Source organism: Geotrypetes seraphini, chromosome 4, assembly GCF_902459505.1.
Source record: "Geotrypetes seraphini chromosome 4, aGeoSer1.1, whole genome shotgun sequence".
In the NCBI taxonomy this organism is placed as follows: Eukaryota; Metazoa; Chordata; class Amphibia; order Gymnophiona; family Dermophiidae; genus Geotrypetes; species Geotrypetes seraphini.
This window is the reverse complement of record NC_047087.1, coordinates 53,793,354-53,808,842: the sequence shown is the minus strand read 5'-3', so window position 1 is coordinate 53,808,842 and position 15,489 is coordinate 53,793,354. Positions and strand designations below refer to the sequence as shown.

At 41.2% G+C, this 15,489-nt stretch overlaps 1 protein-coding gene across 4 annotated transcripts in view; it reads right to left on the bottom strand.

The window, feature by feature from the left end:
* ADCY7 (adenylate cyclase 7) overlaps positions 1-15,489 on the bottom strand; it is a 228,426-nt gene that overhangs the window by 52,273 nt on the left and 160,664 nt on the right. For all 4 annotated transcript variants that reach the window (XM_033942505.1, XM_033942507.1, XM_033942508.1 and 1 more), the window contains 4 exons: positions 13,453-13,580; positions 9,285-9,443; positions 5,962-6,094; positions 3,635-3,823 (listed from right to left, as the gene is read on the bottom strand). In XM_033942505.1, coding sequence (XP_033798396.1) covers positions 3,635-3,823; positions 5,962-6,094; positions 9,285-9,443; positions 13,453-13,580 — 609 coding nt within the window. The remainder of the gene's footprint in view (positions 1-3,634; positions 3,824-5,961; positions 6,095-9,284; positions 9,444-13,452; positions 13,581-15,489) is intronic.

Below are 15,489 nucleotides of genomic sequence, written 5' to 3'. Positions count from 1 at the left end.
CAACCTCTGGCGCATGAGCTGAGGCTGGCAGGTCGACTTCTGTCTATTCAACCTCTGGCGCATGAGCTGAAGCTGGCAGGTCGACTTCTGTCGTATCAACCTCTGGTGCCCGAGTCTTGCGGCTTGTTGACTGAAAAAACTGTATCAGCCTTGCCTGCTTGGCTTTCCTTCTCAAGTCTAATGTAATCTAATCTTCTATTTCTGCATTGCTTATACCTAGGTAGGTAAGTCTTTAAGTGTCTCAGCATAAGGGGCAAACACAGAGGTTGTCACATGCTTAAATTTTAGACTGTGCTCCAGCATGACATCACATTCCTCTATTCATGTCACTGAACAGTTTATCCAATGTTGATGCCCATCCAGGCATGCAGTTCAGGTTCTTTCCTTTAAGTGCGCAAGGATTTTGGGCTCTGTAGACCATAAGAAACTTGCATTTGAAATCATCCTTGGCATTGTCACACAGTAGCTAGGTGCTGCGATCTTTAAATACCTTGAATCCTGAGGCTTTTGCTGCCATTTCTTTATATGTCCTTATCCCAATCTGCTTGTAAAACAAGCCAGTCTCATCTACCTTGAATACCTCCTCTGGCACATACCCCTTTTTCTTCAATTACACTTAGTAGGTACATTTTAAATTCCTCAGCAGCTTTGATGTCAGATGAACCTGCTTACCCAGAAAGGCTTACATTTTTCAACGCATATCACTTTTTAAAATGTGCTAGCCAACCAGAACTCACAGAAAAGGGTTTCACGTTTTCCTGTCTTTGGGTGACTTGTTTGTAAATGTCTCTGGCTTTCATCCTGACAACAATGCTGTTCACTGTGCTTCTTTTCTCATTCATTATTTGCATTATCCACAAAGTTAGCTGCTTCTCCACTGACTGATCAAGAAACACAAATATTTTGGAACTTTCCGGTGCAACTTCACAAACAGACCAACAATATCTTCCTCTTTTTGCTGGATGGATCGGATTGTGGATTCATTTACATTTAACTCACAGCTGACAGCAGAAACAGACTTGCTAGAATGAAGCCTGTCTAACACATGTATTTTGTCATTCGGAAACGTAAAATGCTTCATTCCCTTTGGAGCTGTACCTGTAGATGCTTGTAACTTTCCCTCTCTTGATGCTTGGTGGCCATTCCCTTTGGAGCTGTACCTGTAGATGCTTGTAACTCTCTCTCTCTCCCCCTTGATGCTTGGTGGCCATTCCCTTTGGAGCTGTACTTGTAGATGCTTGTAACTCTCTCTCTCTCTCTTGATGCTTAGTGGCCATTCCCTTTGGAGCTGTACTTGTAGATGCTTGTAACTCACTCTCTCTCGATGCTTGGTGGCCATTCCCTTTGGAGCTGTACCTGTAGATGCTTGTAGCTCACTCTCTCTTGATTCTTGGTGGCCATTCCCTTTGGAGCTGTACTTGTAGATGCTTGTAACTCACTCTCTCTCGATGCTTGGTGGCCATTCCCTTTGGAGCTGTACCTGTAGATGCTTGTAGCTCACTCTCTCTTGATTCTTGGTGGCCATTCCCTTTGGAGCTGTACTTGTAGATGCTTGTAACTCACTCTCTCTCGATGCTTGGTGGCCATTCCCTTTGGAGCTGTACCTGTAGATGCTTGTAGCTCACTCTCTCTTGATTCTTGGTGGCCATTCCCTTTGGAGCTGTGCCTGTAGATGCTTGTAGGGCATTCTCTTTGGAGCTTTATGTGTAGATGCTTGTAACTCATACTCTTATGCTTCTAACTCACTCTCTTGATACTTGGAGGCCGTTTCTGGAAGAAAAGCCAAAACTGAAAGTGAAGGAGAAATGAAACAAAAGCTTTTTTTCTAAGGTCTGCAAATACACAAACAAATGGTGTAAATAACAAATAGCGGTCACAATGCATGCAACCATGGATAAGAAAAATTTCAAACTGGGAACATTCGAATAATGAGAACAGACTGTAGAATTTTCCATACCTCTGTATGATTTGTGCCCCTTCTGGGAAAGATCGAGACGGTTGGCACCAAGAGACACAGAAGATGTTAGAAAGCACTTGGGAGAGCTGTTGGATGCTGGAATCATCAGAGTCTCAAAGCCCATACGTCTTACTTATAGTGGTGGCTAGGAAGAAAAATGGGTCCATACGAATATGTATGGACTACCAAACACTGAACAAAAGAACCAGACCAGACCACATTACCAAGAATAGATGTGTTGGTCTGTTTGATGGGTAACAAGTGGTTCTCAGTTTTAGACCTGAGGAGTGGTTACTACCAGATACTTATGAAGGAGAGTGATAAAGAAAAGACAGCTTTCATCTGTACCAATTCAAAAGAATGCCCCAAGGAATCAAAGAAGCTCAAGCACTTTCCAAAGACTCATGGAGAAGACAGTTAGAGACATAAATCTCCTGGGAATGTTAGTTTACCTTGATGACCTCATTGTGTTTGGAAGAACACAAGGTGAAACTGATGAAGCCTCTTGATAGGCTGGAGGCACAAGGGCTTAAACTGTCAGACAAATGCCAGTTCTGCATGCCTCAAGTGAAGTATGTGGAACACATTGTATCTGAAAGAGGTATTGCTACTGATCCAGATAAGATTGCAGCAGTTGCCACTTGGAACAGACCTACTGATTTGAAGCCCTCAGATCATTCCTAGGATTTTATGGCTACTACAGAAGGCCGCCAATAATGGATAGACAAGATATATTCTTCTGTGATAATGACGTAACTTGTATTAACAATAATCACAGCTTTAAATAAGAAAATTTCATGATAAATATTTATATGAAAAACTCAGACCCTGAACCCGTGAATTAGTGTTACACTAATTCACGGGTTCAGGGTCTGAGTTTTTCATATAAATATTTATCATGAAACATACTACAGAAGGCCAACAAAAGGTTACACATCTGAAAAGAAAGGAAGAGGCAAAACCTCAAATTTAGGGCTACCATACTTCAAATCATCAGACCATTTTGGATTCAGATGAATCCAAGAAGATGAATTCAAGAAGATTATTTTGATGAATGCTCCAGTGTTGGCATTCTGCATACAGATGCTAGCCAAGAAGGGTTAGGTGCAGTATTGTACCAGGAATATCCAGAGGATATGAGGCAAAAAGTCTTTCAAAAGAGCCAAAAGTAGCTCTCTGCGTTTGGCAGTGGGAGGAGTCTATATAGCATACAGATAGCTTCCCTGTTACTATGACATCAGAGGCCTGCCTGCTGAATTCCTGAACTTTGAAAGATTCAGTGAACACAGGAATCCTCCTCCTTACACTTGCTAACATTGATCCAATAACAAAGGAATCACAAACTATAAAGAATCCAAAATGGAACAAAATTTCCATCTTTGCACTCACCTTTACCAGTATTGTACCAGGAATATCCAGAGGATATGAAGCAAAAAGTATTTCAAAAGAGCCAAAAGTAGCTCTCTGCGTTTGGCAGTGGGAGGAGTCTATATAGCATACAGATAGCTTCCCTGTTACTATGACATCAGAGGCCTGCCTGCTGAATTCCTGAACTTTGAAAGATTCAGTGAACACAGGAATCCTCCTCCTTACACTTACTAACATTGATCCAATAACAAAGGAATCACAAACTATAAAGAATCCAAAATGGAACAAAATTTCCATCTTTGCACTCACCTTTACTGGTTTACCATTCACAGTTGAACTTTCATGGCTCACACTCTCTCTGTGGTTCAGATGGGAAAAAGGCTTTGCTGCTCCCCAAGTTTCCAGATAACGAGTCATTCGTACAGAAGCTCGCATTTTCAGTCCTTCAGCTGTCTTTGTTTTGGGGAGGTGGCTATTTTGTGTACGTGGCTCCTTAGGCTAAAGAAATATTTTACAGACTTTAGTACCTATTCATACACAGCTGTAAGCAAAGTACCTACAGCGGCAAGTGGCTCATGCTAACATTTTTTAATGGGTAAAAGCAAACAGGTGACACTCTCTCTGGTATTTATATGATCCCTACAATTCATAAAACTAAAATGGCAGGTATTTTCCCAAGTTTTATATTCTGATTTTACGTCCAGAATGGGAATAACACGTAAGTTTACAAAGTTAGGTGTCCTTTTACTAAGCTGTAGTAAGTGTCGACACATGCTCACCAAAGGTTAATAAAAACACTACTATAGGCCGTGTTCAAGTGCCCTGAAGTAGATTTTGGGATCAGTGCATTCTACCCATGTGCTAAAAAAATTGAATTTATATTTTAGCACTGGCAGGGATTCTTGTTTTTTTGATAATGGCCCCTACTTTGTGGAATTCTCTCCCACTATATTTAAGGGTTGAGACATCATTTTAAAACTTTCAAGTCACAATTAAAGGCCTACTTTTTTACAATGGCTTTTGAGTCAACATCCTCATTATCTCAATGTTATTTAATCTGGAGCAAGCTTTCTTTTTATCTTTTGTTGCTTTCCATCTCTTTTTTACCTATAATATTATGTAAATTTTCCCCCTACCTTTTTTCCTCGTGTCCATTTGGTTTTGTTATATGTTCACTGTTTTTAGAAATGTCCTCATTGCTTTTATATTGTAAACCGTTTAGATATAGCTTCTTTTGTTAATTATTTGAGGCATATCAAATAAAGTTTCAAGTTTTATTTAAAATTTGATTGATCACTTAATCAAAATTCTAAGCGATTAACATAATTTTTAAAAAATTTACAATATTCAAAGGGGAACCAATTGGCAGACTTACAAAAGATGTACAGGACTTACAGCGCCCAATGGGAGAGTAGACACGTTCTGCACTAATCATTTAGCACAGCTACATCACCATGCATTAACCAATTTAGTATGTGGTTAGCACATGAGTTCTCACTGCCTAGATCAGCGGTTCCCAACTCTATCCTGGAGGGGAAGATAGGAAAGTTTGCCAGTCAGGTTTTTAGGATAGCCCTAATGAATATGCATGGGGCAGATTTGCATGCCTGTCACCTCCATTAGTTGCATCTCTCTCTTATGCATATTCATTAGAGCTATCCTGAAAACCCGACTGGCTGGTGGTCCTCCAGGACAGGGTTGGGAACCACCGGTTTAGTAAATAGGTTTCGGTAAGTACTCACGTGCTAATAGGGAAATTAGATGCAGCCATTAATACACATAATGGAAAATAGGTCTAGTTTTACAGCTAGGCTAAAAATGGCTTCAGTATGCAGGAAAGATTCACACTAATCAATTTTTAGCACTGCTTAGTAAAAGTGCCCCTTAGTAGTCTGTTGAACCTTCAAAGAATTCCATAGAATTCTATGAACAAGAGATTTGTTGGATGACTTCTATAGAAGTTCTTTAAAATAACATCCCCAAAATATTTTCGCTCTATGAATTCAACTTTGAATTTTCTCTCTATGAATTCTGTGCCTTTTTTGTTGATGTTCCAGTCTTCATTAAACTATTTTTGGAAAAAAATATATATTTTTGTTTTTGGGTAGACTTCTATTCCCCTCATATCTACCCATCAGAATGATTCACAAATTCCTGTTGATATGATATATCCAGGTATAAAGAGTGCAATGACAAGATAATGTAATAACAAAACACAGTCCATTTTATCTAGAGAATGTGTGAATTTTCCAAATAAACGCTCGGTTTTACTAAAGAGCAGTAGAGATTTCTACTAGAAGCTGGTGAGTTAAATGCTCTGACAATCATAGAATTCCTAAGAGCATTGCAGCATTGACTTCACCATCCATGGTAGAAACCTCTACTGCCGTTTAGTAAAAGGAGCCCAAAGTTTACAAGACTAAATCACAAGAAAGCATGAAGGCTGTTGAATGGGTTCAACAAACTTTCCTACCTTCCCCTCCAATAATAAAAAAAAATGATCTTCTCAAACTAATTAATCTCTATCCAGGAGCAGTAGACAAACCCCAAGCTCACTAGTTACTGAGGTTGTATTAAATAGGCCAGTTCCAAAAGAGATTTTATGATCAGTTGTACAAAATGCATAAATGACCTACCCTTGGATCAATCACCAAATAAGTTTTGATGTTCATTTCTTTAAGAGAAGGGTCTCGCAGGTCTCCATTCCCCTCTTCTACTTGATAAGCATCATGCAGATGTTTTAATGTTGCTTCGGTGATATGTACACGACTACAAAAAAAAAAAAAAAAAAAGCACACACATCCATAAAACACTACTGAAAATGACAGATTATGGGGCCCAATGGTTGACTACCATCAGCAGAGCTCGATGAGCAGAAATGAGACTTGGGCCTGTAGAAGAAAAGGTAAAGGGGTATGTGAATTACACAATTAAACCAGTTCACATATTTTAGACAGCTTCATCCTTGTTAAATTTTAGGAAGTTAGTTACAACTGTGCTGTTTGCGAAATATTTCTCTTGTGAGTGGGCTGGCTGAGAGGGAGCTATTATGTTGCTGTCGGGTTTTAGACCTTTTTGTGTTGTGGCTGGTTGCTAGCTATTTTCAGATTTTAATGTTTGTTTGTTTTTAATCCATCCATTCTTGATTATCCAACATTTATTGCCGTTTTATCCATCCATTGTTGATTTGTTTAAACTATGAGTGGGGTTTGTTTGTTTTTTTGTAACACGCTCAAAATTGTGGATGTAGCGAGTGAGAAATTGTTAAATAAAAATAAAATAAGGTACTTATTTTGTGCCTGAGGCAATCAAGTGTTAAGTGTCTTGCCCAGAGTCACAAGGAGCTGTAATGGGAATCAAACTCACAACCTCAGGATGTTGAGGCAGCTGCTCTAACCACTAGGCCACTCCTCTACTCCAGGTCACTGAAGGCACAGGTCACAGATGATTGCTTTCAATGACAGTACTTCTCTGGCCCTTGGCTAGCTGCCCACCCTTACAGTCTGGAAAGGAAGCTTATAAAATAGCCAAAAGTTGTGGAAGAATTTTAAAAAGTCACGATGCTAGCAAAATACCAGCGAAAGACTTTTGTAGATCATTCAGTTAGATATTAAGGGGCTTGTTTTCAAAAAACAAGAGACAGCTTAAACCAGCACTTGTACCTCATACTAGTCAAAACATCCAAGTAGGCATTTTCGAAATTGAGTTGGGTTAGATGTCTTTCTGGCTAAATCTAAAAGGTATAACAACACTAAAGAATTGGCTAACACACCTTGTCCTTGGAACAAAACAGTCTAAAGAAGTGAAACAGATCTATGGATTTGTAAATGATGGACATCAGTATGAGCCCTTGATAGATCAACGAAAACCTCTGGCTCAGGCAATATCTCAAAAGGTGACCAGGTGGTCTGGTGCTGGTCACCTTTTGAGATATTGCCTGAGCCAGAGGTTTTCGTTGATCTATCAAGGGCTCATACTGATGTCCATCATTTACAAATCCATAGATCTGTTTCAATTCTTTAGACTGTTTTGTTCCAAGGACAAGGTGTGTTAGCCAATTCTTTAGTGTTGTTATATCTTGGTTATTATTGGCTATCATTTAATTAAGGTTATATTATTGTGCTGTTTTGGTAAATCTAAAAGGAGCATGTTAGAGGCTTGTTTTAGGTGAGCATAGGATGGGCTTAACCCTTGGATGTTTTATAGCGATAATCAAACATTTAATAAAACATCTAGGGCACAATTTGGACGAGACCTGTTTTTAAAACAAATAAGGGCCAAAAAAGGAATGCAAACTGACCAGATTACCACTAGAGGGATGATACTATGGCCCCCACACACTCCCTCAGTGGTCACTGACCCTTTCCCACCCCATCTCCACCCTACCCCCAAATATCTGCACAAAATAGTACATTTCTGTCTGTATGAAAGCTGCAGATGTGGTCAGTCCTAGCAGAGCTGCAAACAGGTCTCTGGAGTAACCTGGTGGGCAGTGCAGTGGACTGCAGAGAAGGAGGGCCCAGGCCCACATGCCACCCTAACTAGTACACTTGTGGTGGAAAGTGTAAGCCCACCAAAAACCCACTGTACTGCCATATAGGTGACACCTGCAGGCATAAGGACTATTGGGGTGGTAAACAGGTGGGAACAGTAGGTTTTAAGGGACTTTTGGAGGCTCACCATATAATGTACAGGGATTATAGTGGGATGTATACCTGGCACCCTTAATGTGAAGTTCACAGCAGTGCTCCTTAGCGTGGCCCATTGCTCTGCTGGCATGTCTGTGTGGCCAGTTCATAAAAAATGCTGCCTCCTCCTACATGCAAATGGCTTATTTTGGACGTTTTTTTAATTTGGACTTTTTTTTATTATATAATGGTAAAACAAATTAGATGTTTAGCTGGACAAAACTTCTAGCTGGACCATTTTCAAGAACAAAGATAGATGTCTTGCAAATAGACATTTTTCTCAAAACAGCCAAAGTCCCCTCTAAGTATACGTTAATCATTAAGATCCCCTTTTTAGGTCTGACGTATTTTTAATTACTATTTCTGACAAATTGCAATGGTGAACTATTAGGAATCCAAGTAAATCTGTGAAGTGCTTTTTATTTTTTGGATTGGGAAACACAACTTTCGATCTCTCCCTTTTAAAAGCCTGAGCCGTTGCTGGCTTCCATCAGGCCATTATAACTCTAAGAAAAAAAAAAAAAAAAACACACGGAAGCCAACAATGCATATTTGATTGGACAACTGCCATTTACCAACTGCTTTAATAGGTCTAGCCGATACACATCTCAGTAGCCTAAAAGGTTTTATTCCCTTGCCGTTTATTGTAATAGATCTAGAGTCATGAATTGCAACACTTCAATATAACACTTGTGAAACTGTAAGAAGCAGCAAAAACCTAAGGTTAACTGAATACTGCAAAGTTACAACTAACCAGGGCTTTTTTTATTTTTTAGAGGTATTAAGAACAGGAACCTTTTCCATTGCTTGATAAAAATGACCCATGGTCTCTAAGTATTAATAAAAGACCATGTTCTGCACACTCTGGGCTGGATTCTATAAACAGCACCTAGCGACACCTATATTGCAGGTATCACTTATTGTGGATGTCAATCAACTACTAGGCGCCATTTATAGAATCATGCCTAGCAGCGCCTAAGCAAACTTAGATATCACTAGGTGTCCTAGACACAGTCACCACAACATGTGGGTCCCTCAGTGATCACTCCACTCCTGACAAACGGCCTAGTATTTGCTAGAAATAGAAAACAAATGCATAGATCAATGCATAGAATGCTCTGTTATCTTGGTGGTCTACAATGGTACATTACCTTCTGATAAATGTCAAATGTCAAAATAAATCACAACCTTCTTGGAAACTAAGTTGTGACTAACATGTCTTGAAAAATCAGGTGGGGGAATCACGAGCTAGATGGATACACTATTCTTACCCAGGTACTCCTGCCGATTCCATGCGATTAGCCAAGTTGACATCATGAGACCATACATCGTACTGCCATTTCCTGAGTCCGATCACACCACAAAGGACATTTCCAGAATGGACACCAACCCTCATGCTGATGTCCACCCCTGTGGCTTCCTTCACTTTTCTGGGAATAAAATAGAGTGTTTTTAAATACACTTTAAAAAAAAAAAAAAACCCGTCTACTGCACTTCGTTCCTAATGCTTGTTTTGTGATAGACGTCAACAAAAAAGTGATATTACTGTAGCTCAGGCACAGAAAAAAAAAAATAAAAGTACTTTCATTGCTTCATTATAATTGCTAGAGTAATAGAGTCGCTGACTAAGACATCAAAATCCACCTTGACAACTCTGGGAGAAAAATAATTTTGTTTCATAATTTAGAGTTTATCAATTTTAAATATTTTTATAGTAATGTAGTTTGCAGTGGACATACCCTGCTATGACCTTTATCTGGCCTCCACAATTGGTCACTAGGAAGCTAATGTTATAACAAGGTGCCTTTATGAAAAATCTAATCTAATTTTCAATTTCTGGATGTTTTATGCCTAAATAATTTAAAGGCGATTTGTTTACAAATCAAGTAGCTCCTATTATGTTATATGGACTGTTTTATCGTTATAGTGCTGTTTGTCGTTGATGTGGCTTGTACGTATGTTATATGTAATTTTATATTTTGTATTTAAGTGTGTAATTCACCCTGGATAAGGGCGGAAGATAAATAAACAAACAAACATAAGGAGTTACAGTCCTGAAATACAAAATAAGTGCCCCACTGCTCTACTGGCATGTCTATGTGGCCAGCCCATTACAATGTTGTCTCCTCCCATATCCAAATGGTCTGCATTAGGAGGTTTTGAACTTGGATGGTTTTGTGGTCAAAAATGGCAAATAAAGTTGGATGTCCTAAGGGTTAGACGTCCTGTCAGCCAAGACATCTTACCAGGTGATTAAATCGGGGGATGTTTTGCGGTATTGCCATTTTTGAAAATGGCCATTTCTCTGCCTCCAACTTTGGACATCTTGCAGAAAAAAGTCAAAGTTTGACTTGGACGTCCTATCGAAAATGGCCCTCCACGTTACTCATGTACACCAGTGCGCTATTTTCTAAGAGGGTAATATTCAGCCAGTAATGCTGAGTGTTTTACTGACCACCTCTTGCATTATTCCCAGATGTTCAAAGCCAGGCCCCATTCAGACTTCAGCACTAAAATATCTGGTTTATGCAGAGCCAGCTGTTGATATTCAACACTTAGCCAGCTATGGGATAGCGCGAAAAGATAGGACTGTAATTTATGTAATTCCATTTATGCACTAAACCTGGCCAGTTAAGTTCTGTATATTGGAACTTATTGGCTCCGCCCCCAGAACACTCCCAATGTTTTCACAGAGGCACAAACAGTCATTTTCAGTAAAAATAACCATTAAGTGCTACTGAAAATGCCTGGATTGCCCCAACAAGTGATTGGTCAATAGCGGTTTGTAGCCGTTTAAATCGCTTTGACTATAGACCCCCTAAGAGTATTTGCCCCACATGTAAAACTTGCTTTCCACATAGAAAGGGCTTTATTTAAAAATTAAAAAAAAAAATCACCCTTTTATTATGCAGGATGCATACATACTCTGTTGAGAACTATAATTTAAATGTTTGACAGACTGTGGTGTCAATCAAGGTATCTTCCTCAGTAATGCACAAGCTGATGAGATATAGAAGACTTTGGCATGTTACGATTATACCTCAAGTTTGTTTATTCTTTTAGCATGGATAAATAGCAGAAGGTGCGCAAGACTCTTGTCAAATAAAACATCAAGACAAAAGTTAAGTCCAAATTTAAAATCTTCCCTGAACCATTTTATGCAATTACAATATTGCTAAATCTGTTGGGTGGTCTGTAATCTTAGCTTGCAGCTGTTCTTTGGAACCATAAAAGTGTCAGTTCCACAACAAAATGCATCTTTCTGGCAGGTGTTACAATTATTCTTCATATACCATATTCCATTCTTATGTGAGGGAACCTTTACTCAAGGTTCATAGGGCTTGCTTTGTAACATACTTTCACATTTTATCATGTTTTATGATAAAGAAGCAATGCCTGTTGCAGGCGTTGCCAAAAGTTCATCTCGAGTTCAATTATCTATTTTCTGTTGGCAAGCAGAACTGAGTTAGGCACACAAGTGGGTGACATCATCTGATGACATCAAGATCAACTGCTCTCCCAGAGTATAGAACCTTACCAGCCGATAGTCAAAGCGATTTAAGCAGGCGGGAGAGGTTGCTACCAGCTTAAATCCCGTGGAGAAACCTAACCCCCAGTATTCAGCAGCACTAAACCGAGCAGTACTGCTAAATATTGCCTCTCTGCATCACACACACACACAAAAAAAATGAACAGGTTAGGGGGGGGAGGTGGTGTTAACAAGATGTTATCAGATGCTGCCTGGCATCCACATAGCTGTCCTACATTAACCCACTTAAGACTTGGCATTGAATATCATCCAGGACCCTCATAGAATAAAAAAAAACCTGTCCTTTCCCTCTGATCCTCTCTCCCCCCCAATAAATTCTGTAGATCCTTCTCACCCTCTTAACATTCTGCATAACCCCTCCAACAACCCCCCACCACACACACAGGTTCCCATCCCTACCTACTGATCAGAATAGGTTCCCTCAGCGCCCACATGACCACCCTGTTGGTCCAGTGGGGTAGGGTTACCAGATTTTCTGGAACAAAAATCCAGACCCATGGCTCTGCCCCCCAGGCCCGCCCATTTCCACGTGTCCCCACTCCGTTCCACCCACAGCCCCGCCCCCCTCAACCTGTTCGCTTGTCGGGATGGCATCTGCGCATGCGCTGGTGTGACGTGATGACATCACATGCATGCACATGGCATCACCGTGTTGCATCCGTGCATGCAAAGATGCCATCCCGATGTCGCTGTTAGCTGAAAGCTTTTCTAAACCTGGACAAAGTACCGGTTTTTGAAAAGCCATCCGAACCCCCAGACATGTCCTCAAAAAGGAGGACATGTTTGGGGAAATTCAGACATCTGGTAACTCTACAATGGGGTGACAGGCAGAAGCAACCCCCCCCCTTACTCCTGCCCCTAGTGGCAGCTTCCTGAAAATGGCTGCTGTGACCTCCCCCTGCAACCTATTGGCTAGCTAAGGAGTGCCTGACCAATGGACTGCAGGGGAAGGCAGGAAAGAAGGTTGTCGTCACCTAAGATAGTCCTGTCTCCCTTGCAGCTTATTGGCTGGTTAAGGAATATCTGACCAATGGGCTAACAGGGAACAGAGGAGAGCAGCAGATTAGGTTAGATAAATGTCCTGCCTTTTGTCCTACAATAAGAGTAGTTGTGAGTGCTGAGGAAGGCTCTCAGAAAGGAATAAGCAACTGACAGAGTAGACACAGGCACTAAGACCTGGAAGATATGGGTTTTAAGGGGAACAGAGACCAAGGGAAGAAACATGGAGAACAGAGCTGAAGTGAATACAACCTGGGGGGCATGGGCTTTGATACAAAGATAAATAGGTGATGGATGGGCTGAAGAAACAAAAACATGAGATGAGTACAGGGAGAAGAACTGTGTGGGATTCAAACAGGAGGGGCTGATAGGGAAGACAAACTGAGAAACGAGAGGATTAAGTTGGAGGGAAGAAGCAGAAGCACTATGATAGAGATAGAAGTGTCAGGAGAGGTGAAACTAGGAAAGGGGGGGAAAAAAAAACCCAAACCAAGATCATTTTCAGATTTTTGTGTTTATGGCTAGGGTGGTAAGCAGTGGACAAAGGGGAGTGGGGTAATGGGCTGAAGGCTAAATCAAAAAGGTGGGTTTTCAGTCGGCTTTTCAACAAGGGAAGGGAAGGGGCATGACAGACGAACTCAGGTAGTTCATTCCAGGCATACAGAATAGCTAGATGAAAGGAACTAAGTCTGGAATTGGCAGTAGAGGAGAAGGGTACAGATAAAAGCGGCTTATCTGAGGATCTACGAAAAGGTAGCAAGATACGGTTTTATTTTTATTTTGTATATACAGAATAGCTCCCTGCTGGCTTCTTCACCAATTTTGCTCTCAGTTTAACAGATGTTTAACATACAATAATTGCAAGTACAGTAACTATCTTCTATACCTACTTTATAGCTTCACACATGTCGAGACCCATTTTCACACAGTTCTTTGCATGGTTTGGTAACGATACAGGCAATCCTGAGACACAGTAGTAACAGTCTCCCAAAATTTTAATTCTCATGCATTCATTTTCCTGCACAATGAGGAAGAGGTCCGTGTTATCAAGACAGCACATGAATACTGAAGAATAAAAATTAAAATGCTGAAAATATTTAACACAATACATCCACCCTCATCTTCAACATCCAATTCAGACTGGCATGGGGCAACTTCGTAGCATGCTCTGAAGTCACTCAGAAGTAAAATAAGTGGCGTTTACTAGGCATGAAATTATTTAAAAAAAAAAAAAAAAACTCACTCCATGAATGATATGACCAAAACAGCTGTGCACCAAGTCAATCTTGGTGCACAGCTGTTTTGGTCGTATCATTCATGGAGTGAGTTTTTTTGCTTCTTGATTACGAGTATTTTCCCCATTTTGATATTATAAAAAAGCACAAAAAATAAGGTGCATCCTAAATTTACCCCCTCTTTTACTAAGCTGCGCTAGCGTTTTTAGCGCGCGCAGAAAAGTAGCGCATGCTAACACCGCACTATGCGGCTAAAACTAACGCCAGCTCAATGCTGGCGTTAGATCCAGCGCACGCGGTAATTCTGCGCATGCTAAGCGTGCGCTAAAACCGCTATCGCAGCTTAGTAAAAGGAGCCTTTAATATGCTGATTACATCATTCTTGACGTTCACCAGCTTCTCCACCTCGGAGACAAACAGAGAAAAAAAAGCAGTAAGAAAATTAAAAATCCTTGAAGACAAGAAAATAGTAATGAAGCACTAGGAAACATGTTGCGTTCTGGATTCTTCATGGCAAAGCAATTACAACACTTTTTATGATTTCTTTTCAATCTCCTGATCCTTAGTTTAATACAGGGGTTCTTAACCCAGTCTTTGGGACACACCTAGCCAGACAAGTGTTCAGGATACCCACAATCAATGCACACAAGATAGCAAATTTGCATGCACTATATTTTTTGTATGCCGCATACAAACTTATTTCATGCATATTCACTGGGGGTATCCTGAAAACCTGACTAATCTTGGTATGCCCTGAGAACTAGGTTGATAACCATTGGTTTAATGAAATGTCATCTTTCTTGAGAGTTTAAAAGGTTAAACAACTGTTCCTTATTTAACCCTTTAATTGGCAAATGGTGAAACGGCTGCTTTACGTAACTTAAGAACATAAGAACAGCCTTACTGGGTCAGGATGCAACTGCCTCATGTACCTCATGTACCCAAGAGTAGGGCTTCAGCCTGCTACCTATTAGAAGGCAGAGAGGAGGCAGAGAAGCGAGAGGAGAAGAACAGGGGAGGAAAACAAACAAAACCGGAGGAGAAAGCAGGAGCAGAGGAGGAAGGATCGACTGGGGCAGCGGCGAGAGTTAGCTCCGCCCACCCCCGACGTCATCCGAGTAGCGTCCCCTTAAAAGGGGCGGAGCCAACGGCGCCCAGCCGTTCGGCTCTGTAGAAGGCAGAGAGGAGGCAGAGAAGGGAGAGGAGAAGAACAGGGGAGGAAAACAAACAAAACCGGAGGAGAAAGCAGGAGCAGAGGAGGAAGGATCGACTGGGGCAGCGGCGAGAGTTAGCTCCGCCCACCCCCGACGTCATCCGAGTAGCGTCCCCTTAAAAGGGGCGGAGCCAACGGCGCCCAGCCGTTCGGCTCTGTAGAAGGCAGAGAGGAGGCAGAGAAGGGAGAGGAGAAGAACAGGGGAGGAAAACAAACAAAACCGGAGGAGAAAGCAGGAGCAGAGGAGGAAGGATCGACTGGGGCAGCGGCGAGAGTTAGCTCCGCCCACCCCCGACGTCATCCGAGTAGCGTCCCCTTAAAAGGGGCGGAGCCAACGGCGCCCAGCCGTTCGGCTCTGTAGAAGGCAGAGAGGAGGCAGAGAAGGGAGAGGAGAAGAACAGGGGAGGAAAACAAACAAAACCGGAGGAGAAAGCAGGAGCAGAGGAGGAAGGATCGACTGGGGCAGCGGCGAGAGTTAG